At 44.9% G+C, this 24,942-nt stretch overlaps 1 protein-coding gene across 1 annotated transcript; it reads left to right on the top strand.

The window, feature by feature from the left end:
• The first annotated feature begins 10,615 nt into the window (after window positions 1-10,615).
• Window positions 10,616-12,238, top strand: LOC123064441 (uncharacterized). Its single transcript, XM_044487926.1, has 2 exons — window positions 10,616-11,418; window positions 11,593-12,238. The coding sequence occupies exons 1-2, from the start codon at window positions 10,628-10,630 to the stop codon at window positions 12,215-12,217; spliced, it is 1,416 nt and encodes a 471-aa protein (XP_044343861.1). The 5' UTR covers window positions 10,616-10,627; the 3' UTR covers window positions 12,218-12,238.
• Window positions 12,239-24,942: the final 12,704 nt, after the last annotated feature.

Below are 24,942 nucleotides of genomic sequence, written 5' to 3'. Positions count from 1 at the left end.
CAGTTGGCAAATTCCGAAGAAAATATATGACTCATTGCACACAACCACTTGTTAGCGTTTTATGCTTGATTTTTTCCACCGTCACTGCTACAAATCTTCTTTTTCGTCACATGCTATTTCCACAAAAACAAATGCAGTGCTCTTTTGTGGTTCATTTTTTCCTTACCTTGTTGTGTTGCATGTGCCCATCTTGTGTGGTCTGTCACACCAAATTGACGTGCTCTATCTGCAATCTGTGAAGCTTGCCACGAGATGTTTGCCGGGGTACCACCACCGTAATAACCTGTAAGCATGGTAGTAGTATATCAATACATGGCAATTGTAGTTGTCCTGACATGGCAACTGCAGTTGTTCAGCCATGGTAACTGCAGTTGTTCAGTCATGGCAACTGCAGTTGTTCAGTCATGGCAACTGTAGTTGTTCCTTCATGGCAACTACAGTTGTCCAGGGAGGACAACTGCAGTTGTCCATTGATGGCAACTGCAGTTATTTATTTATGGCAACTGCAGTTGTCAAGTCATGGCAACTGCAGTTATCAACTATGCTCCTTCTGCTAATTCACCGTTCGCAACTTCATTTTTTTATGGACTCACCTGTGTATGACGTCGATGGCAGGTACATGGGTGCCGCCTGATGCCACGTGCTGCATGAAGGCTCTGCATTTTTTCCTGACATAACTCGTGAGTCTTTTGCCAATCTTTGCAAGTTTATTTTTCATGTCCAGAGCAGTATGTGTTATTTTTTTGTATACGTTACCTTGATTTGTCACATTAGCTAGTTGAAGTTGTCTGCCCGTACATTTGTCAGTGTTAGTGCCCTGTGACTGAACTTGCCATGGAGCCCCCCTGAGTGTGTTTTGGTCATAAGAACCTGCGAAAAAATGACAGTGTAGTACATAAGTAGAATGTCATCTTCATTGTCGCGAACATGACAAATGTTCTTTTCTTTGTTATCATGCATCATACCAATGCATGCGTACTGTTCTAGTAGTGGCAGCAACGGCCCTGCAGAAATGAGTTGACTGTACTCTGATGCATCCCAAGGGGCGTTTCTGGCCTTTGAGAACCCCAAGTATCAGCGCCATCTTCGTGATTCATTCTTTCCGCGTCTCGTTTCTGCCAATGTGTTCTAAATCACTGCATGAACAAGAACGCACCAACAATCCACAAAAATTGTATTATTCTGCTGCTTGCACGTAGAAGATAACACGTCAATGTTATCACATTTTCATGCGTAGGCAACCAACTCATCACGGCAAGTAGGACATGCATATCCACTCTCTTTTTCTAAAATCTGGGTGCTAGATATCCGTTCGATTCGATGGCAACAACCACTACAATAGGATGGAAGCAACAGGTTAACATGGTGGCAGTTAACGACAACGAAAGGTGGCAACTGACGTTAGACACAAGTGGTAATTAATTTTTCCCACCCCCTTTATTCCAAATTTGTCGTTTCTCTCCCTTTTTTAGGGATTCCTACTCATCCATTTCATTACCAACTACTTGCGTCAAGCAAACTAGGAACTTAAGCTAATCTCAAGCGTAGTACATGGCAGATCTGGTGTATTCTGCTTGGCAAATGCGAAGATACACAGAACCATATAGTTTTTACCCCTATAGTGTGGATCCAGTCGCCATCTTCATCGGTAAATTTGCAAATTTCTGCCCAGAAGAAGGATGAGAAGTAGTATGAGATCGGGAGATTTCACCTTCTTTTAGCTGGTCGTCTTTGGAGGGCGGGGTTGGAGTGGGGGCCGGGGGTGGTGGAGGGTTGATGTGTGGTTTGCGGTGGGAAGGCCCTACGGATCTGTTCTGGTTGTCATGGCAACCAGAGAAGGCTGGCGATGGAGGTAGGGGTTCGAGAGGTGGGGGACGATGGCGGCAGTCGGGAGTGGGGATCGACCGGGGCCGGGAACGGCTGGGTCGTGCGGACAGCGGGGTCGTCTGGCCCGGACGGGGTCGTGCGGGCGGGGTTGCCACACACCGAACGTGCGGGTTGTGCCTTTGCACGCCCGGACGCGGTCGTTCGGGGAGGTTCCTGTCCATGCCGCGTGAGGCGTGCGGGCGGGTTCCTGTCCACGCCACACGTGTGGCAGTTATCGGGACCCTTACTCTTTTATAGATTTTAGTACTTCGGCTAGATGCGCCGTAAGGGAGGAAAAGTGAAATTATCCCCCCTTACAGCTGGATAGGGGATCAAACTAAATTGCCCTTATGTCTAGTGCAAACTAGCAATACCTACTACCGTAGCAATGTTTTTAAAGAAGATCCCTTTTTGCCTGTCAATTTCCTTCATTTGAATTTGAATACGTTTCCAAGATACATGTACGTATTCGTGTCCGTGTAGGTTTCTTTTTTCAGTCCGAGTCCTAGCTGACTACCGAGGCATATATATAGGCTGCTTGTGTTCCGCCTCCCAGTATATATACAGGGCTAGCTAACCAGTTTCCAACGCAATCGATCAAATAGATGGAGGTACCGGAACAAGGCGACCTGGCGGAGCGCCTGCCGCCGGACGTCCTCGTCGACGTGCTCCGCCGCGTGGCCATGCAGCAGCGATGGCTAGCCGTGTCGCGCTGCGTGTGCAAAGCGTGGCGCGCCGTCATCGACGGCGAACGCCTCCTGCGCACGGACCTCCCGTTCAGCGGCCTCTTCCTCTCCTTCACATGGCTCCCGTTACCTGAGCTCTTCTCCCGCCCCACGTCGCCGGGCCAACCTCCGGTCAGCGGCAAGCTCGATTTCCTACCCTCCGACGTCAAGGTTCGGTCCGTCGGGTACTATGGCTTGGACAATGACTTCCGCATCGAGGATCACTGCAACGGGCTGCTCTTGCTCGAGCGCCACGTGGTTAACCCCGCCACACGATGCTAGGATGCTCTGCCCTTTGGCCCCTCCAGCCATTTTGGGGGAATCGTCCTTGATACCCATGACCATGAATATTATCTAGCCTTTGATCCCACCGTGTCATCGCACTACCAGGTGTTTCAGATCCCCTATTTGTATGAGTGTGACCCTTCAGAGGAGGCATCCGAGTGGCCTCCGTCCCCATATACCCTGCGTGTATTCTCATCAAGGACGGGTTGTTGGGAGGAGAGGTCGTTCGTTCGACAAGGGGCTGCTCATGGGACAGTTTCAGAGATGTGTGAGTCTTTGGCCGGTGAAAGTAGACTCCGCTCTGTCTATTGGCGAGGATCATTGTACGTGCACTGCCAAACTCACTTCGTCGTGAGGTATCCAAGGTTTTGGTTACCGAATGAGGCAATTTTACCGAGGGGGGCTGGTAAATGTGATTACCACGGTTAGCGAGAAATACCGAGAATATTTCGAGTGAATTTTATAGTTGAATTTTGAATTAAAATAAGTGAATGAACGAATATTCGAATCAGAGACCTCTCAAAACAGGAACTAGGTTGCTACCAACACGCCAGAACTAACTCTAATGGCATTAATTAGATTCTACGTACTTTACTATAAATTAAGTGTTTAAATTCAAAATTTTCAAGAAAATGGTATTTTTTGCTCGGTATGGCGATTTACCGAGGGGCATGGAAATACGTGGTAACCAAGGGAAATCTTGAAATTTTGACTGGTAACCAAAACCTTGGAGGTATCTACACCGTTTCATTTATGTGTTTTTTTTTCTGAATGGAAGCATTTTTCATCAGTTTTCTGAATTCTAAAATTTTCATGCCAATGATTTGATTTTGCAGAATATCTTTATCTGAAGATAGGTACAGTGTGATTAAGCCACCAATGGGTGTCGGATGGGACCCTTATCTAGGATTATCAAAAAAGGGGTATACTTTTTTTTTGAAAAGGGGTATTACCCCAGCCTCTACATCAGAAAGATGCATACGGCTCATATTATTAAAAATCAAAATGAGTCACAAAGTCTCCAAAATCTGAAAGGTCGAAAAGAAAACAAGCTGCTCAAACGAGCCTAATCATGAAGCCACAACAGGCTGGCAAATAAAATAGGAGCACTACATGCCTATCCTATTACATAACCGCCATCCAAACCGGTTGAAAATAACCCGAGCTACCATCTCCCATCGGGTAGACGCAGTAGCCAAACGCCCCCTGGCCTCCGTCGGAGTGAGTAGCGACCACATACGGATCAATGTTGTGGCCCTGAAGATAACCTGCAAAAAATGAAAGTTCGTTGCTCTGTTAAAAACCAAATCATTTCTGCAGTTCCATACTGCCCATAACAAGGCACACAGGCCAACACGAATGTGTCTTGCTACATCCAAGTTCACCCCATCAAGCCATGTTCCAAATAACATATTGATAGAGGTAGGTGGAGTAATATTAAAAGCAATATGAATCGAACGCCAAAGAATCTTAGCCAGTGGACAATCTAGAAAGAGGTGCCTGATAGTTTTGTTACAATCACAAAAACTACACCTAGCAGAACCCATCCAATTGCGTTTTGCCAGATTATCCTTTGTCAAAATGACTTGTTTATGCACAAACCACATAAACACTTTGATTTGCAAAGGTACCTTAACTTTCCAGACGTGCTTCGAGCAAGGAATGATACTAGTGTTTATGACATCCAGATACATGGATTTGACCGAGAACCTGCCGTCCTTAGTCAGTTTTCAAAACAATCTATCCGGCTGCTGAGACAGTTGGACATCCATCAGCCTTCGTACAATATGAAGCCATGCCTCCCAACGATCGCCTACTAGCATCCTCCGGAAGCTAATATTGAGAGGCGTGGACTGTAAGACAGTTGCAACGTATACTTCTCGACGTTAAACAATGTTATACAGAGTAGGATATTGAAGTGCCAGAGGCGTCTCCCCTAGCCACGTATCCTCCCAGAACCTCGTACTAGCCCCATCACCGACTAAGATTTTTACCCTGCTAAAGAAGAGGGGCTTGACTCTCATCAACCCTTTTCAAAACAGTGAGTCAGTCAGGCGCACAGTCATCTGAGCCAAAGTTTTTGACTGAAGATACTTATTACGCAGAATCTGAGCCCAAGTAGCCTCTGTCTCGGACGAAAGTTTAAAAAGCCACTTGCTAAGGAGACATCTATTCTTGATCTCTAGATTTTCAATGCCTAGACCGCCTTGGTCCTTCGGCCTACAGATGATATCCCATTTGGCAAGCCTATACTTTCGTTTTAACTCATCATTCTGCCAAAAGAATCGGGATCGATAAAAGTCTAACCTCTTCCTGACTCCCACCGGGACCTCAAAAAAGGATAAAAGAAACATGGGCATACTGGTGAGGACCGAATTAATCAGAATTAATCGACCTCCATATGACATGAGCTTCCCTTTCCAACAGCTCAGTTTCTTTTCAAAACGATCCTCGATGCACTTCCACTCCTTGTTCGTCAGCTTACGATGATGAATGGGTATACCTAAGTATGTAAACGGTAGCGAACCCAACTCACATCCGAACAATTGCTTATACGCCTCCTGGTCCTCACTAGCTCTTCCAAAGCAAAACAGTTCGCTCTTATGGAAGTTAATCTTGAGTCCAGACAATTGTTCAAATAAGCACAACGCAAGCTTCATGTTCCTTGCTTTCGCCAAGTCATGCTCCATAAAGATGATAGTATCATCAGCATACTGTAAAATGGATATACCACCATCAACTAGGTGCGGAACCAAGCCCGAAACCTGCCCCGCATCCTTAGCCCGGCCTATTAAAATAGATAGCATATCAGCCACTATGTTGAATAGAGTCGGTGACATGGGATCACCCTGCCTTAGTCCTTTGTGTGTCTGGAAATAGTGACCTATATCATCATTCACTTTAATCCCTACACTCCCTTTTTGCGTAAAGGACTCGATCTGGTCTCGCCAGGCCTTGTCAAATCCTTTCATACGAAACGCCTATTGAAGGAAAGGCCATTTAACTTTATCGTATGCTTTTTCAAAATCCACTTTAAAAAACCACACCATCAAGTTTTTTTGAGTGGATTTCATGGAGCGTTTCATGCAAGACGACCACCCCTTCAAGGATATTTCTATCCGGCATGAAAGCGGTCTGGGACGGTTGCACAACTGAATGCGCAATCTGCGTGAGTCGGTTCGTCCCAACCTTGGTGAAAATTTTGAAACTGACATTAAGCAAACATATGGGTCTGAACTGCTCAATGCGAATAGCCTCTGTCTTCTTAGGAAGAAGAGTTATCGTTCCAAAATTGAGCTTGAACAAATGAAGCTGACCAGTGAACAACTCATGAAACATCGGCAACAGGTCACCATTAATAAAATGCCAGCACTTTTTGTAGAACTCCGCCGAAAACCCATCTGGTCCTGGCGCTTTATTGTTTTTCATTTGTGCAATGGCCTCAAACACCTCCTTCTCCGTGAAAGGAGCAGTCAAAATCTCATTCTCTTCCGTCTCAAGTTGGGGAACATCCTCAACTCTTGACTCATCCAAGGACACAAAACTCTCTTCCGGAGGGCCAAACAACTGCTTATAATAGATGGTAATGTAAACTTTCAGGTTTTCCTGACCAACTATCGTCCCTTCATCTTGTTCTAATTGAAAAATTCTCTTCTTACGATGCTTTCCATTAGCAATCATATGAAAGAATTGAGTGTTATCCTCTCCTTGGACAACCTTACGAACCTTAGCTCTCAAAGGGGGTATACTTGGCATCATTTGTTAGCAATTACATAAGGGTTTGTACCCTGGATGAATCACGTGATCAGGCGGCATGGATACTCAAGCATGACTATGATCTTAAGCCTGTAGAGGCGTTTGACTCGCAAGTTGTTCATGGATCATGGGTACTAGAAGACATTAACTATGACTTCTTTCATTCACGTCTTCCACAGTTTAAGAAGGAAGCAACAACACTTAAAGATACATTTGAATGGGACTCTGATAATGAAGATTTTCATGACAACAAGGACGTTGCTGAAGCGCGCCACCATCAGTGTTTCGACATTGAGATACTCGGATTTCACCCATACAAAGAGATTATGTTTCTGAGTGGGTCTGCGACAGGATTTGCCTATCATTTGAATAGCTTCAAGGTTGAAAGGTTAGGTAGCATATACCCAACAGGTTATGAGTTTTTCGACATTGGCGTAGCTAATGATGAGCGGAACATTGAGTCCTTCCCATACACGCCATGTTGTTGGACCAGAGAAATAGGAGGAGCAGCAAACTAACTAGCTATATTATATGTTCCCGCCTCAAACATGATCATCACTACAGCGTGTGCATGCTTGGGGGTTCGTGGGAACAGTATGGATATAGTTGCATGGGGTTCAACCAGTTTGGCTGGTGTGTCAGTACTCAGTACACTAGATTCTGTGGATGAGCTATGTAATCGTGTTTCTGACCGGTTTGATATAAACTTTTTTGTACTCGGTGACCCGGACTTATTTTATGTTCAAGTGTGTTCGAAGTGAATCTCAAGCATTTGGCTTGCTTGCGTGAGATATCTCACTCATGTATGTAGTCTTGTAAGCAGAATTTTGCGGATGTATAGGCTCACATCAAGTTTACAGGAGCATGTCGCTGTGTTTGCAATCTTATTTTCTGGAAGGAAAACAAAAGATTTGCCTCATCCCATTTACTTAAGAAAGGAGTAGTACGGTTTTATAAATAAAAAAGACCAAGATAGGTCATACGATGATTTCTCATGGAATAGCAGCACTCGAAAATTCCAGGACAACAATAGCCCAAGTACGAGCGTCACTTTCGATTTTCCTGACAATGATCATGGGCATCCTAGCTTCATTTGGACATGGATTTCATCCATCCAAATATGGCAAGAAGTGAGCATTATCAAAGAATTCATCTCCCTGCATTGGGCTCTCGTGTTGCAAGTCGTCTCATCCCACCACTCACTAACTGAAGGCAATCCACTCCAATTTGTTGGTCGTGAAAGGCTAAACAATATCTTTACATGTTGCAACACAAGTTGTAGCCGCATTTCATTAGAAAGTAGGCTAGTATGTAGACTACAGCTATGTCAATCTCTCCGGTGCAATTAGTAGCCCCCACTCCACACCCTATTTGGTATAATGACCGATGACATATAACATATCTATACTTTCTGCTTGGCTCATGCTATATTTATAGCATATATAATGGCATAGTTTTGGCATCCATTTTTATAATTTTTCTAGATGTAACTATTAATTCAGTGTCAAGTGTCAGTTGTTGTTTTCTGCTCTTCTTAGACTTTTCAGAAAATCAAATTTTAGGGGACCAAAACTTTGAAGATAAATATTTTGGGAAGTTTTGATACGATACAGAGCAATGCCCCCTAGACCTTCCGATGGACCCCAGTGGGGCCCACATGATAGGTCGGTGCGGCTATCAGGGAGGCCGCTTGGTGGGTCCGTGTGTGCCCCACATAATGTCTCTCCACCACCTCTTGACGACCCCAGAATTGTTTATAGAGGATTTTTTTTGCCACAGCCACCTCACTATTCTATGAAAGATTCAATCTAGAGGCCTTTTTTCGACACTCTGTCAAAGGGGTAATTGGTAATTCATCACGGAGATTATACATTCACCTTGTTGTCACCATATCCTTGCGTGAGTAGTCTTCTTTGGACTATGGGTCCATAATGGTAGCTAGATGACAGTCTCTCCCTTATTCTTCAATACAATAATCACGTGAGCTGGCCTACATGATTGTGATCCATTTGGTATAATTCTTGTGGTGTGTTTGTTGTGGTGTGATGAATTTTCACTTTATGACTAGTGGATTCATCTATGTTGTTTGTTGCATAATTTGTAGACATATGCTCTTCGGTCTATTAGTCTTGACTCGTCATGTTTAGATAAATGATCTCAAAGAGAGAGTTGTCTATATTAGTTGAGTTCAATCCGCAAGTAATCTATGGCAAGAACAGAATGTGGAAATGAGATGTATTGTACCCCCTCTATCCCAAAATAAGTGTATTGTGTCGTGTTGTCCCCAAGGATAGAAAAATAGTTGAGTAGTTGTCCTGGTAATGAACGCAGGGTAAAGAATATATATTATCAACAAAATGTAATCATTGTTAAGGCAATACTCAGTTTTACTTAATACCTTTGAGATGCATGCTGAATGAAAATCTTGGGGTGGATAATTTAGATAAAAACAAACCTATTGTTGTCATGCATGTTGTTTCTGTTGAAATTGGAGATCATTGTTATTATGTTTTATGCAATATGGGTGCCAACGTGAATGCTATTCCATTTATTTTATAACAAGTCATGATATTGCACCACTGAGATAGAAGATATTGATATTACTATTAGACTTGCAAACAGAGATACTATTTCACCACTTGAGAATTGTTAGAGATGTTGAAGCCTTGTGTTGTAAGTTTAAATACCCTACTGATTTTCTAGTTCTTGAATCACTACAAGATGGTTTTTGTCCCATTATATTTGTTAGACCCTTCTTAAATACGGTTAATGTTAAGATTGATTGTACTAGGGAAAAGGTCAGTGATGAATTGCATGTCTCTAAGTTTCATAGACAATCTCATAATACAGATCAAAATCAAAATCAGATCCGACAACACGAAAGCAGCGGGCACGCGCGGTTACAAGTCTGTTGATGCCAAGCGTGTTCGATAATATAACATCTCAATTCTTTTTTTTGCATGGTAATATGTCTTATTTATATCATAAGGATAATAGTACAAGCCACGTACATACCGACTTGACAAAACTGAAAAGACAGCAGAACGCTAGTCTTTGCAAAAAGGAACACCAGCCAAGAAGTAAAGTTAGAAACAAGACTGAAGAATCCTCTAAGCTTGACACCAATCCCGTCACCTACCTCTGGCACCACCGCACTAGCCACCAAAGGAGAAAATGACATACCACCTCCACACCTGAGCTCGACTCGGCTCTATCGCTGATATGCAACTTTGCGGACTTTCAAGGTGGCTCGCCAATAAAGGCGAAGCCATTTCCATTGAACGAATAAGATCGGGTCAACACCCCGAACATGCCATTTAACTCCAGATCGGGCACCGTCCGCGCGATTAAGACGTCGGAGGAGGAAACCATATCTGCCTGCCACGAACCACGAACCCAGCACACGATCCACCACCTTCAGATGTCGCCGATGCAGACCACAATCTACATCCGCTCTTGGACTATATTCCAAACTCCGCGCCCGCGCTGGAGCAAACACCATCGCAACGACGGAGCCCGAGGACACGGTTCCACCAAGAGGATGTTGGCGCCGCCGCACCATCTTTACTTGAACAGACTGGTTTTCAAATTCACCCCAAAAGCGGATCACCTTGTTGGGGAAGGATCTAAAGATTTATTAGTCAACGTCGTCATGCCACTGAGGAAGCCAAAACGATGAACAGTCCAAAACTCTAAGCTACTACAGAGCAAACACCATCGCAACGACGAAGGGTGGCTACCGGAGGACGACGGCGGAGGAAAGCGCCCTAGTGGCTGGAGGCGAGATCGCCTTTCGAAAGCGATACATGGTTTGCTAGCTATAACATCTCAATTCCCACTTGAATATATACCTGCGTATAGTGTCCAAGTTACGTACGTGTAGCCCTTCCATCATGCAGGTTTCCTTCTCCAATTCGATCAACTTCCTGCTGAGATATGTATCGGGGACGTGCTGGTATTAGGTTACCGATCAGGAACCGAACATATAGATCTACATGATGAAACGGCCGGAACACAGAGACCTGGCGGCGCGCCTGCCGGAGGACGTGCTTGCCGACGTGCTCCGCCGTGTAGTGGCGCCGCGCTGGCTTGCCATCTCTCGCTGCGTCTGCAAGGCATGGCGTGCTATCATCGACGGCGACGGCCTCCTGTGCACGGAGCTCCCGTTCAACGGCATCTTCATCGCCTTCACCGAGCTCCCGTTGCCCGAGTTCTTCCCCCGGCCCCCGTCGCCGGTACAGCCTGCGGTCAGCGGTAAGCTGGACTTCCTGCCCACGGCCATAACAGATGACTCGGACGAATTCATCGTCCAAGATCACTGCAATGGCCTCCTCCTGCTTAGCACCTACAAGATTAACCCTGTGAGGCGCGCCACCTACGTGGTTAACCCTGCCACAAGAACCTGGGATCCTCTGCCCTCCTACCCGCCCATCCGTGGGATCGTCCGTGGTATTTGTTTCCATAACTATCATCTCGCCTTTGATCCCAAAGTGTCATCCAGCTACCAGGTGCTTGGGATCCCCTGGTTGTTTTCCGGCAAAAGAGACAATGAGTCTGAGTATGATCCCCTAGAGGAGGAGGAGCTATCCGAATGGCCTCCGTCTCCATATATCTTGCCTGTTTTCTCATCAAAGACGCGTTGTTGGGAGATGCGGCCATTTTCTCGACACGGGGACGCGGCTGGCACAGTGGCAGAGATGCGAGCGCATTTTGGTTACCACAAACTCCATTCTGTTTATTGGCGAGGATCACTTTACGTGCATTGCCAAAGCAATCTTGTTATGAGGTACAAATACACTACTCTTTTCTGTTGATATATAGTTTTCTTCAGTTGTTCATCTTTGTTGCCCAGCAAATTTACTTTTAATTATATATATATATATATATATATATATATATATATATATATATATATTAATTTCTAATGTTTTCCTGCAAACAATTTCTTTTTTTTTTGCAGAATATCCATGTCTGAAGATAAGTACACTGTTATTAAACCACCAATGGGTGTCCAAATGTGCCCTTATCTGGGAAGATCAGAAAAGGGGGTGTACTTAGCAGCACTTGTTGAGAGGAGCATTCGGGTTTTTATCCTGAATATATTTTCTGATCGGGCAGACTGGACCTTGAAGCATGATTATGACCTTAACCCCCTGAGAGCGTTTCGCCAGCAAGTTCATGGACCATGGATCTTAGAAGACATTAACTTTCACTTCTTTCCTCCAGAAAAGATCAACGAGAAACTAGTAATCCAAGAGAATTCTGAATGGGACTCCGACAACGAGGATTTTGCTGACATAGGAGACGCAGTTGAAGCGTGTCCTGCTGGGTATATTGACATTGAGATACTTGGATTTCACCCATACAAAGAGATTCTCTTTTTGAGTAGATCAGAGACTTGTAAACAAAATGCCATGGCATTCGCCTATCATTTAAATAGCTTCAAAATTGAAATCTTAGGAAGCATATACCCAACAGATTATGACAGTTTCGACTCCGGCCTAGCTAATGTAAGTCGGGAGATCGAATCTTTTCCATACACACCATGTTGTTGGATCGAACAAATCCCAGAAACGGCGAATTAATCTAGAAACTCATCCCAAACATGATTATATATACTATGGTTTTCTTTGGATCTTTTTCTATTTGTGAGTGCCATTATCATTCTTTATTTTTCCTGCAAAAAATTTGATTTTGCAGGATATCTATGTCTGAAGATAAGTACACTATATTAAACCACCAACGGGTGTCCAAATGTACCCTTATCTCGGAAGAGCAGAAAAGGGGGTGTACTTAAGCCTCATTTCTTGAGAGTAGCATTTGGGTTTTTATCCTGAATGAATTTTCTGATCGGACAGAGTGGATATTGAAGCATGACTACAACCTTAAGCCTGTGAAATCATTTGACCAGCAAGTTCATGGACCGTGGATCTTAGAAGACATTAACTTTCACTTCTTTCCTCCAGAGATCAAGGACAAACCAGTAATCCTTGAGAATTTTGAATGGGACTCCGACAACAGGGATTTTGCTGATATCGGAGACACAATTGAAACCTCCTGCTGGATATATTGACATTGAGATACTTGGATTTCACCCATACAAAGAGATTCTCTTTTTGAGTAGATCAGAGGATTGTAAAGAGAATGCCATGGCATTCGCCTATCATTTGAATAGCTTCAAGGTTGAAAGCTTAGGGAGCATATACCCAACAGATTATGACAGTTTCCACTCTGGCCTAGTTAATGAAACTCGGGAGATCGAATCTTTTCCATACACACCATGCTGTTGGATCGAACACATCCCAGAAGCCGTGAATTAATCTAGAAACTCATCTCAAGCATGTGCGGTGAAATCATGCTTGAGATGAGTTTCTAGATTAATTGAGGGGCCACAAACTCATCTTTTCCATACACACCGTGCTGTTGGATCGAACACATCCTAGAAGCGGTGAGTTAATCTAGAAACTCATCTCAACTATACTCCCCAATGCATAGGTGCTTAGCTTATGGTTGCTAAGCTTGCTTCATTTAATGATTTAGCAACTAAAGCTCTTCATGTATTGGTGGGCTTTCTTCATTTAAATGTTTTGTCTAGGTTCACGCGCTTAACTAAAGCTCTTCATGCTGTTGTTTCTTCCTGGGGTCACCACACTCATCTCTCTCCTCTTAAATAACTTGCAACATCACATTTTTTACCTATGTGGAAGGCTTAGCACCTGTACAAGGTGGAGCATTGGGAGGGGCCCAGAGAGCTTGAGAGAGAGAGGGCGTGAGGAAAGAGTGTGTGTGAGAGATTGAGCACGCATGTGATCGGTCCCATACTGTGTGCAGGCCTACTAGTATAACTGTGCTACTGCTAATCACCTGACACGCCTTCAAACAGTCCGGCCCGCACTACGAATCTCACGGCAAATGTACGCTATGGATAAGGGGGTGCAGCAGGGGTGCAGCAAATGTGGGTATAGCCACTACTTTCCCATTAAATAAATAAAGATGGATTATTATGTTTTTTCTTTGGATTGTTTTCCCGATTGGAATCACACATGTGCGTCTGAATCTCAATCATCTAGCTTTTCTTGCTTTTTCTCAAGACTAGCAAGGGGGGTGCAAAAATGAAAAATGACAAAGATAGGCGCCCAAGACGAGAGCCAACCACTAGAAGATAGATCTTTTTTGCCTGATAGATCCCATGTAGTCCTGTAAGCAGGATGGTTTTCGTGAAGCTGCACGTACAGCTTTACCTGCCTGTACATCTGCATTTTGAGTTGCAGGTTCATGTAGCAATTCAAGATCTCACAAACATATTGAATACACACTAGCAGAAGATTCTAGCTATGAGAAACATCATTCAAGAGCTGACGAACATAAACAATATTGCTCAATATATACCATCGGAAAGATCAAGTAGTTAGAGACCCCACAACAAAAAGATCAAGGAGTTAGATAATATCAACCAAAACATGTCCGACAAATATATTTTTCAAATAATTGAATAGAGAGCTCCTTCACAGCCGATAAAGTATCTAATTCAGGCAAAATGACAACGATGCTAGTTCAGGGAAACAATGAAGGACGCTAAGCCAGATTCGGGCCTCAGCGCTTCCTCTTATTCGTCGTCCACTTATCCAGGGCGTACTGGATGCCTTCTCTTACGGTTGCTCGCCGGTCCGCCTTGTAGTTCCACAACTCAGGTACACCAAAGATTTCTCCACCTTGTTCTTCGGCAAAAGGCTTGTACTCGTTGATTTCATCCAGCGCCTTTGTTACCAAAGTGTAGATTTCATCACCATGCTTTTCTTTTAGTTCCCGGAGCTTCTCATTGTCCTTGGAGATCATTTCCTGCACCAAAGCTCACGCACCATTAGACAAGATGACACAGTTGTCCAAATGGAATGCTTATGGCAGTGATCAGACACAATTTTTTTAACCAGAAAATGTTATGAACGTTATAATGAACTTCAGATACACATATTTCATTAGAAAAAAAATGAAGTTGCCATATTGTGGGATATTCTGCATGACAAATATGAATCGCGGTGATATTTTAGTTCTTGGACCTTCTCATCATCCTGAGAAATAATTTCCTACATCAAAGTTGACTCATATGGCTGCATGCGGCAGATTGAAATTCTTTTACTAAGGCTGGTCACAGTGGGGAGGAACTTAGGAGTAACATCACACACTCCAATACAACTTTGCTTATGTGGCACGTATTTAATGAAGAGAGAGGTGCTTGTGGTAACTAGCTAAGTTACCGGAACATCACACACTCCAAGAAACAATGAGTCTATAACCTAATAAATACATCGTTGCATGACACTACATAGATGTTCCTACCCACTATGAAAGTAGTAACATAGTCTAGGGAAGTGTGAAGTTACTAGCTTATGTTCTTGCCCATTGTGACCAGCCTAAAGGTGGTTTAGGTTTACAATCAAATTGAAAACTAAACACTCTATCATTATAGTTAAAAAGGAAATGTTTTCTGAGAGCATTGGTATTGGGTCACGATTTCAGAGACAGAGATCTTTGCACAGTGCTGCCAGCTTTAATCATAGCTATGAAATGGAAACTTCCGACAAGGGCCATGGAGAAGTATTAATTAGTCCTTTTTAAAGAAATAAAGAGGTAGTAATGTTATCTTATCTCACTGTTCAATCTGGATCAGAAAAATCAATAAAAGGCACTAACTCCTTACGCCCTGTAAATTCTTGTTTGACTCTTATCGGACAACCTTAACTCCAAAACCTTTCTCTTCACATCCCTTAACTCTAAAAAATGGTGTTAGTCTCCCCCTAGACCTAGACCATGGTTGATTCATGTGCATCTACACTAATCAAGTTTACGTTGGATGCATGGCATATTATCATTTTTTGGAATGATTTGTTTTTAAGGTTCTCTGTTGGTAGAATCACCAACTTTCATGATGTTTCTCAATTTACAAAAAAATACATCAATAGGTGCAAACCCACCCTAGTGGGTTCAACAAAAAAACATGAGCTCTTGCCATTTGTGTACATAATATAAATAATCACACTTTTTGATCAAGTATTATGGGTTAACATCTCATAGTTCTACAATCTTGGAAATTTGATATTCTTTTAAAGGTCCAAAATACAAAACCACTTTCCGAAACAGGAATAGGGTTCATTCTGAAAGGTTTTAAATACTTTAGGATATAATGTAGGCGGCTCCATAGATCATGGTTTAAGTCAAGAAAGCACAATAGTTCGAGTTTTAAAATGAACTTTTTCATCGATGTTTTATCACTATACAAATTTATTGATGTACTATTCACATATTAAATCTGAATAACTTTATTTCTGTTAATGGTTGAACTGAAAGGTGTTTGACAGAACACCGAGAAATTTAGGGATTTTTTTAATATCCATGGAAATTGACAACAACGAAATGTTCGCAACAACTACAAGTCCGCCAAGAAATTGAAAACTCAAGATTAAAAGTTATGTTAGAGAAAAGGAAGTGGGTACCGTGTTTTTTCCATGAACCGTGGCAGCCCAATTTTCAATCTGAGCCTCCCACTCTGAATAAAGAATGGTAGCTGCAAATTCTGCATCGTCTTCTGGTAACTGTTTTTTGCCAGCATTTAAAAACGCCTTTTCTTCAAGTTTTCCTATTCTTTTGATGCCTATATTTCCTCGACCCTTTGTAAGATCCAGGAAGCCCTGTCATACATTGGACAAACAACAATGAGAATGGTCTTCAAAAGTTACACAAAAGCAACAGGTAATCATCGACAACATGACATAACCTAGTACTGGACAAGTACACGATAACTGAGGTAACTCACATCTATTAGCTTCTTCCTAGCAGGTCGCAACTCACTGGTGTGTGCTGTTTGCTTGGCAATAAGGATCTTCTGAAGTGATTCCATATCTTCCTTACTCTCATACTTCTCTTTTAGAGTCTCACGAAGTTCATCTATTCTCTTCTTCTTCGAAATTTCCTCACCTGGCATAATCTCCATTACTTCCAATTCACCCTCTAGCTGTTTGAGTTCTATCTCGAGAGCCTGCTTGTCAAGCATTAGCTTTCGTAACTCAAGATCCTTATTTAGAGTGAGTTTTGTCTCCCTCTGCATTTTACCCACAATAAACTAATAAGCTTGTATAGATTATTATATTGTCGGAGATTGCGAGAAACAATATACCGAGACTCAAACCTGATGCTCTTCCTCAAGCTTCAGCAAAATTTCAGTGGCCCTCACTCGCTCCATCATAGCATTCTTTGTTTGAAACAGATTGACGTCAGTTATGTGTACAGTATTGACTAAATGGTAATTACCTAACAACACTGCATTTTTGTCACTAGCACCATGGTTTCCCCACAAGCTTCTTTTTTCTAGAATGTGCGGCTAAATGCATGTCTTTTGTATTATAAGGGAGCACTGTGAGAGCAGTAAGAAAAATTATATTGCCAAACATGCTGCAGCACACTATTTCATAACAGAACAATAATTTAGGGTAACTAAAATGTACAGCAACTGTGCTACAGATAAACATATATAATGTTTTCATGCAGAAGAATAATGGAAAAAAACATTCATCCTCGAGAAAAGGAAACAAACTTCATTCATTCTAGAGAGAAACTCAATATACAAGAAACAAGATGTCACGCACCTCTTCCTTCTCTAGCGCATCAAGCTGTATTTTGTCAATTTCTGGTATAAATGGAATAAGTGTTAACAAACCATAAGATCCAAGTATACCATGACAGAATTGCACATGTGCCGATAATTAAAGAGTACAAATGAGATAGACAAAGATTGACACAGACCTTCAGTTTGAGACTGGAGGAGCTTCTTCAGATCCTCCTCTGCCTTACCAAGCAACTGAGTCATTCGATTGTTCTCGTGTTGAAGCTCTTGCACATCCCTGTCCATTGCCTCAACCCGTTTGTCTAGGCTTTCTTCAAGTTTGCCAGTTTTACGCTCTTCTTCATTCTTAAGATCAGCAATGGTTTTTAGATCAGTGTAGTTGCGCAACCAGTAACCAATAGGAGTGTACGATCTGTGATCATCTGCTCTGGCAACCCAACCAAACATCTCTGGCCCATGGTAATGCTGCCCCTTCCCATGCCTTTTGCCACATCCTCGTGTCTCAAAGTGATATTCAAAGTCCATGGCATTTTTGAAACCACTCCAGTCTTTTGTGAACTCCACAATGGCACTCCTAGTATGGCCGCTGCGTTTGTCCCACAAAGGAATAACCTTTCGTGCGCAAAATTGCGAGAGCTGATCCCTCAAGTGGTTTCCTTGTTCTCCGACGCGGCGCCCGTTCTTCCATTCGGTAGGCACGTTAACAAGAACACCCTTCCATGGCCAAACGAACTGCTCATCGTCTTTGCGTTCACGAGGTTGATCATGCTCCATAGCCATTTGCGGAGACTGGCTCAGAGCCACAAATTTTGCGGTGTCATTCTAAAATAGTGTCCAACATAAAAAAGATGAGACATGGATGATGTACAAATAACATAACATTTTCGGTATGTTGGCCAGCATTATGGAGTACGATTCAAGAATAAATAAAATTAACTCCTACAGCAAAACATAGGATCGAGTCATAAAATCAACAGAACATAAAAAAACCTCAGCATATCTTCAGTGCATATATCGCTCGATGCAGAGGCCGGGAGTTATGCTCCTTTTCAAAAATAAATAAATCTTCAGTGCATATGACAATCTCATGCATTAATCGCAGGTTTCTCGTAAAACATAAAACTAGCATTGTTCAGAAGATGTGGGCGAAGGAGAACATGATCTATCAACAAACATACATATCAGCACGAGCTTCTAGCAACTTTCAGTATCCGGTTAACATGTGCTGCAAAGAAAGTTTACATACGTTTAGGTGTCGAATTTTGTCGGCTCTACACGCACTGAAGATATCCTTAGGAAGGAGTAGATTTGAATTAGGTGTGGAACCATGCAATCAGGGCAAAATTCCCATAGATTTCATGGTCTGCGCATTAAGATTTTGCATCGGATAAGAGCAAATGCAGAGGACTCTTTTTTTTTTGGAAAAAAAATGCAGAGGACTCTGACTCTGAAGTCTGAATGCATTTTGATAACAAGTTCGTCCATGATTCATCTTTATATGTGTTTCTACTTTTGTTTCATTTACATCATTCACGATTCTGAACGCAAATGATATTGCAGAGCATCATTTATCTTTGCAGCAGAAAACCCCCATTTTATACTACTCCATCGGATCAAATGAACAGAGAAACAGAGAAACCCCCATCAAATGAGTATGTAAAAGATCTCTTTCAGAGAATCGTAGTAAAAAAACAGAGAAACAGAGAAACGAACTAATGCATCGGATCAAATGATGATGGATTATTCAAGAAAAATGATTGGGGTTTGCCCCAATAATCTGGGCTCCAATAATCTGGGCTCCCAGATTGTACTGAGCGATGAGCGGTGCACTTTACCTGTTCCTGCAGCCGCCGCCGATGAGGATGTTCACCGCCGCGGGCTCCTCCGCCGCCCTAATCCCAACCTGACGTATCTAACCCGCCGGCCGCCGGCCGCCGTCGCCCCCGACGACGCAAGTTCTGTGACTCCCTTCTTTAAGTGGACGCACGGACTTCCAATCAGTAACCGAAGCACTAAATGCTGCTCTGAGTACGAGACGCTTGATCACCTAACTTGGGAAAATGCAGCTTGCTTTTTCCATCGAGGTAATATCATCTGGAGTCACACAGCTTGGGTTGAATGTTCAGTTTCGTGCTAGAATTTTGAAAATACGGATTTGCGGTCACTTAAGAGCAATTCCAACGGGCCGACCTAAACGAACGGCGATTTCATCCGCTATTTATCCGTTTGGGTCGGCCAGGCAGACACGAGCATCCGCTTCCGCGTTTGGATTGGCGCATGCGCCCAACGCTGGTGCGACCCATTTTGACAACGTAAAAAAAACTGAATGCATGCATAATTAAACATTAAAGCCCGCCACGAAGGCCGGCGGGAGTCCACGCGTCCACATTAGCATTTCAGAAAAAGAAAAGCAAACTAAAAACAAGGCGCCGGCGCGCTAGGCGTCATTGTCGTCGTCCTTGGGGTCCGTGAGGTCGATGAGCGTCAGCGCTGGACCGACCCAGCTGAATCCCGTGTTCCAGAGCGCGGCCATGTCGGGCGCAGGCTGTGCCGGCGCTGGCAGTCTCTTCCTCGGCCTCGAGCCGCTCGGCCTCGGCATCGCGCTCGAGCATCTCGAGGTACTCGCCCCCGCGGAGCTCCTCGGCCACCCGAATCTGCTGCCAGTGCTCGAGGTATGCCGCCTCTTGCTCCGGCGTGGCCTGCATCCAGACCGGTGGCGCCCTCACCCACTCGTGGACTACTCCCGTCCAGGGGTAGCGCTCGATGGGCTCCGGCTCCGGTGCGGTTCGGCTTTGGCGAGGCGACGGGGAGGGGATGGCGGGGCCACCGGCGGCACCACGCAGTCGCTGGCCGCGGAGAGGGCCATGGCCTGCGTCGTGGCTATCTCGTACCGAGCTTCTTCTTCTTCTGCCGCCTCCGTCCTGCGCCGCTCGTCCTCCTTGCTCTCCTGGTAGACGGCCGCAAGGGCCGCCTGGTAGGCGTCCTCTGCCACCTGGTCTTCCTCCTTGACGATGAGCGGCGGCGGCTGCACGCTGTGGTCGACCTCGCGCACGCCGTGCCGCCTCGCCTCCTCGTGCTCGAAGGCGAACCAGCACGCCCAGTTGGGTGAGTCGTAGGCGTAGGCCTCGTCGCGGCGCTGCTCCGGCGTCAGGAGCGCCCGCCGGCGATGCACCTCCTCCGCATGCGCCCTAGCCGATCGAGGCGCCTCCGGCACTGGGATCCTTTCCGGATCCAGATGCCAGTCGTGCGGCAGCGTCACGTCGGGGTACGGCAGCGGCACACGGTGGCGCCAGTGCCACTCCGCATGGTGCACGTGCACGTTCACCCGCTGCCTCTGCCGGCGAGCCGGCGCATGCGGAGGCGGGGTGAACTCCGTGGGGAAGGGATGGCAGGGCACTACTAGGGAAAATCTTATACACAGAACTTTAGCAGTAACGCTTGTCAAAAAAGCGCGCTACTGCTACACAGCAGTAGCGCGTGCAGAATAAGCGTGCTGCATATATATATATATATATATATATATATATATATATATATATAGCAGTAGTGCGTCTCTTCGTAAAAGCGCTACTACTAAAATCTCACCACTAAGCCGATAGGCTACACATAGAAGTAGCGATCTTTCAAAAACCGCGCTACCGCTAATATTGTTGTAGCAACGCGTTTAGTTGTAAGGCGCTACTGCTAACAAAAAAATGAAAAACAAATAGAAAAGTAAATGAAAATGAAAGAAATAGAAAAATGAGAAAGGAAAAAAATGTAAAGAAAAATAAATGAAAAGGGGGGAAAAGGAGGAAGGCATGGCAGTAGCGTGTTTACTGAAACGCGCTATAGCTAACTTAGCTATAGCGCGTTTTCAGTAACGCGCTACCGTTATGTTTCACTTAACCAGCGGTTTCCCTCCTCCCGGCCATCACTTCTCCCCCAAATCCCTCGCCCACTTTGCCGCCGTCTCCCCAATTCACCGTCGCCCCACTTCACCGTCGTCTCCTGCCGGCGTCGACGCCTGCAACCTCACCTTCTCCCCCGAGGCTGCGCTCATCCTCACCACCGCCGCCCGAGGCCGCCCTCAGCCTCACCGCCGCTGCCTCTTGGGCTGTCCTCGACCTCACCGCCGCTGCCCTCGACCTCATCGCCGTCCGAGCCCGCCCAGGACCGCCACTGCCCGAGCCCGAGCCCGCCCTGCCCGCCCCTGCCTCCGTCGCCGAGCACCTCCCCGCCACAGTCTCTCCCCTCTATAAGCCCCCTACCCCTCCTCTCTCTTTGCATTTTAGAGCAAAAATTAGTTTAGAGAAAAATTTAGTTTATAGCAAAAAAAATTAATTTTGAGCAAAAGATGTTAAGTAGTAGATGTTAGAGCAAAAATTAGTATAGAGCAAAAAATTTGATTTACAACAAAAGTTAGTTAGGGCAGTAGGGTTTAATTAGGGTTTTTGTTTTCATAGGGTTTTTTAAAGAAAAAATGAAGAAAATGTTGTAGTAGTGCTGCTAGTAGTATATAGTGATACTAGTAGATGTTAATTAGGTTAGGGCAGTAGTGGTACTAGTAGATGTTAATTAGATGCTTTTTAGTTAGGGCAGTAGGGTTTTGCTAGGTTAATTAGGTTAGTAGTGCTGCTAGTAGTAGTGGTACACTAGGTTAATTAGGTGAAGTTAAATGAATATCCTAAATGAATGAAATTAGTAGTTAACTGATTTTTTTCCTTTCATTATTATAGAGCACTAAAGTAAATTGAATTTTGTTCTATTAGTAGTTAAATGAATTTTCTTCTACACTTAGTTTTTGAATTAGCTTGTGAAATTTGGACATGTGGTTGCTCGTGTATATTTGGACATGTGTTGCGGTGTCAAAAATTGATATTTGAACACTGCTTCCAGGGAATGAAGCCGAGTGGCCTATGTTTTGCCGGAATGTTGATTCATTTCTGTTCCGGCAAATTTCAGGTTCTAGATTTGTCCACTTTTTAGCAAAAGTCATGCTGAAATTTTCCATGAATTTCGGCATGACTTGTGCGACAAACTAGCACATATCGAGTACCCTGGATTTGGCGCACCGGGAAGGAGTCAACGTTCCTGCAAAGCATAGGCCTTTTTTATGTCATTATTCATTTTATTAGGTCTAGAATTAATTGACTAGATTTAATCATAGGAAACATGGCTAGCAACGATGAAGGATAGGGTTCTGGTGACTGCGACAACGTCTACCTGGCGGCAGACGAATTTTTGAGGGAAGCCGATGATCAAACGTTGATGTTGTTGGGTCCACCTGTCACATCGGAGACTGAGACCTACATCGAGACTGGCGCTGAGACTGAGACCGACATCGAGACCGGCGCTGAGACTGAGACCAGCGCCGAGACTAGCGGAGCCGGTATAGAACCAAAAGCAAAGAGGCAACATCTTCCTAACAAGCTCGGGACTACTAGACCGGTGGTCACGGAGGTGAGCAACGGCAATTTTGAGCCAAACGCGCCCGCTGAAGCGCGCGCGTGCTACGGCAATCAAATAGGCTGCATCATACGGACAACCGCCACCATCAATGATGAGAAACTAAAGAAGATAGATAATACGAGGCCCTCCCTCCTACAGAAACTGCACCAGATATTCTTGTTCCCGGGCCGGAATGAAAATGATTATAAAGATCCAGATAAGGACCCGGCAATGAACAAGATAAACAAACACGCCATGACCAAGTTTAGCAACGTGTTGGCCGCCTGGAAAGCAAGGGTGAAACATCGGATCGTCAACAAAAGGAACCCTAATCCGAGATTGTAAAGGATAATCCGACAATCACGGAAGAGCACTTTGAAATATTCAAGGTGGCTTGCGAGGCCGAAGCTGCCAAAAAAAGTCAAAGTACATGAAGGGGCTTCAACAGAGGAACATGGGGGGCCACCACCTCGGAAATCGTGGTTACGGCAGGAAGAGGTCCATATGGGCCAAGGAGGACGCGGAACGTGAGAGTCTGGGCATCCCAGACCCCTTGGAGGAGTTCACCGTCCCGCAGGAGCGTGAAGTCCTCAGGGCCCGGAACCGTTGGGACCTAGTGAAGAAGGTTTTTGAGACGAACGCGGTCACGGCGGAGTTCATGAGACTGCTGGTAAATTTAGTTTCTGATCAATTCGACTGCACGTTAGTCATATTTGTAAATGATCCTTGTGCCTTTTGCAGAGAGAGCAACACAGGATTGCGGCCGAAAGGGACTCGCCATCTGAGGCGTTGGCGAGGCCCAAGTGGGACACTCCATTCAACCGGGAGTTGAACATATTGAAAGGACTCCCGGTGGAGACTCGACCGTCGTATGGACGCGTGCACGATGTCGGAGACGGCGCCACGTGGAAGAAGTACTACCGTGAGACCACGGAGGAGAGAAAGGAAAGAGGAAGGTTAACTGAAGAAAACATCGACAAGAAGGTTGAGATTGCGGTTGAGAAGAAATCATCTGATACAGTCGCAACAACGGTAGGTGGTTGTAGATATGTCTACTGTCTTGGTTCCGGCTGTTTTCAATTGGAGCAGGCAAAATCTAGAAAAAAATGCAGTGGACTTTCCCCTTGCTGACTTCTTCAGGAGCAGCTCGACTAGTGTTGCACCAGCACCTGCAACTAGACCTGCTCCTGCACCGGCTCCCACACCTGCTCCGGCACCGGACGTGCTCGGCGGTGCTTCATCTTTGGCTGAGCTTGATGCCCTCACGGTATCTGTCACATCGGCCGTCTTCAATAAATGTATAATCTCCTGTTTTCGTTGCCTTTTGGATGTCTCACATCGCAGACATTTATTTGCAGGCCAACGTAACCCTGTGCACCATATTGTACATCATCGGCGACCAGAAGGTGGACGTGGGGAAGGCAACGACAATGAAGCCGAAGGAACCATTGTTCCACAGCCGGCCGATCCCCCCGGACGTCTTCAAGGTTTTCCATGGCCAGTGTCAAACCAGGCCACGAGAATTTGGCTCCTCTGGTACTACGGGGGGATCACGACGAGACCCCACGGCGGCTTGGTGATTGCAATGGGTGGGTCCTATTGTGACCAAAGAGTCTGCTTCGTCTGGAGGCGGCAGGGAGCACACCCACGAGCACGTAGTTAGGTATGAACATCAACACTCCACCTACCCAATTAGCGTCGGCTGTCGTGCTGGGTGATAGCGGACGGGGTGAGGAAGAGGCTCCAATAGTCGCTGGTGATGTCCCCATAGAAGAGGATGAGGATGACAATGACACTCAACAGTATGTCAATACTGGCCCCTACTTAGGGTTTGAGTGTCATGAGTCGGTGCCTGAATTGCCGCCTCCGGAGTCTGGACGTATTATGGACGACCTTCCGGTAGCAAAGAAGTCTAGGAAGAGACAGAGGAAAGGCAACAAAGCTGCTTCTATGATCCAGCCGCCTAGCAGCCTCGGGTTCAAGACCGTATAGATATCCCTGGTGCGGCAAAATGGCATATCCCCGGTGAACCAATCCTACCTAAAGCAGCGATAGGGGCCAGATTCGGTGATGTAAGGAGACTTCATGATGATGTGCTGCGGATAGAGAAAGGCATCATCGCCTCGAAAAATCCAGGATACCCACTCTATGTGGTTAACGTGCCGTGGCAATTGTTGTACGTCGACACATTCCCCGTGGAGATGTTCTTCCTTCATTTCGATTACATCTTCGACATGCTTCACTTGAAGAAGCTGGATTTTA

The sequence above is a fragment of the Triticum aestivum genome, chromosome 3B (genome assembly GCF_018294505.1).
Source record: "Triticum aestivum cultivar Chinese Spring chromosome 3B, IWGSC CS RefSeq v2.1, whole genome shotgun sequence".
NCBI classification, from domain to species: Eukaryota; Viridiplantae; Streptophyta; class Magnoliopsida; order Poales; family Poaceae; genus Triticum; species Triticum aestivum.
The sequence above is the reverse complement of the archived record's forward strand: the minus strand, read 5'-3'. Positions and strand labels throughout refer to the sequence as shown.

Coding starts and splice junctions, on each gene's coding strand:
- LOC123064441 (XM_044487926.1), top strand. CDS start 10,628: ATGATGAAACGGCCGGAACACAGAGACCTGGCGGCGCGCCTGCCGGAG. Junction 11,419..11,592: donor CAAAGCAATCTTGTTATGAG/GTACAAATACAC, acceptor TTTTTTTTGCAG/AATATCCATGTCTGAAGATA.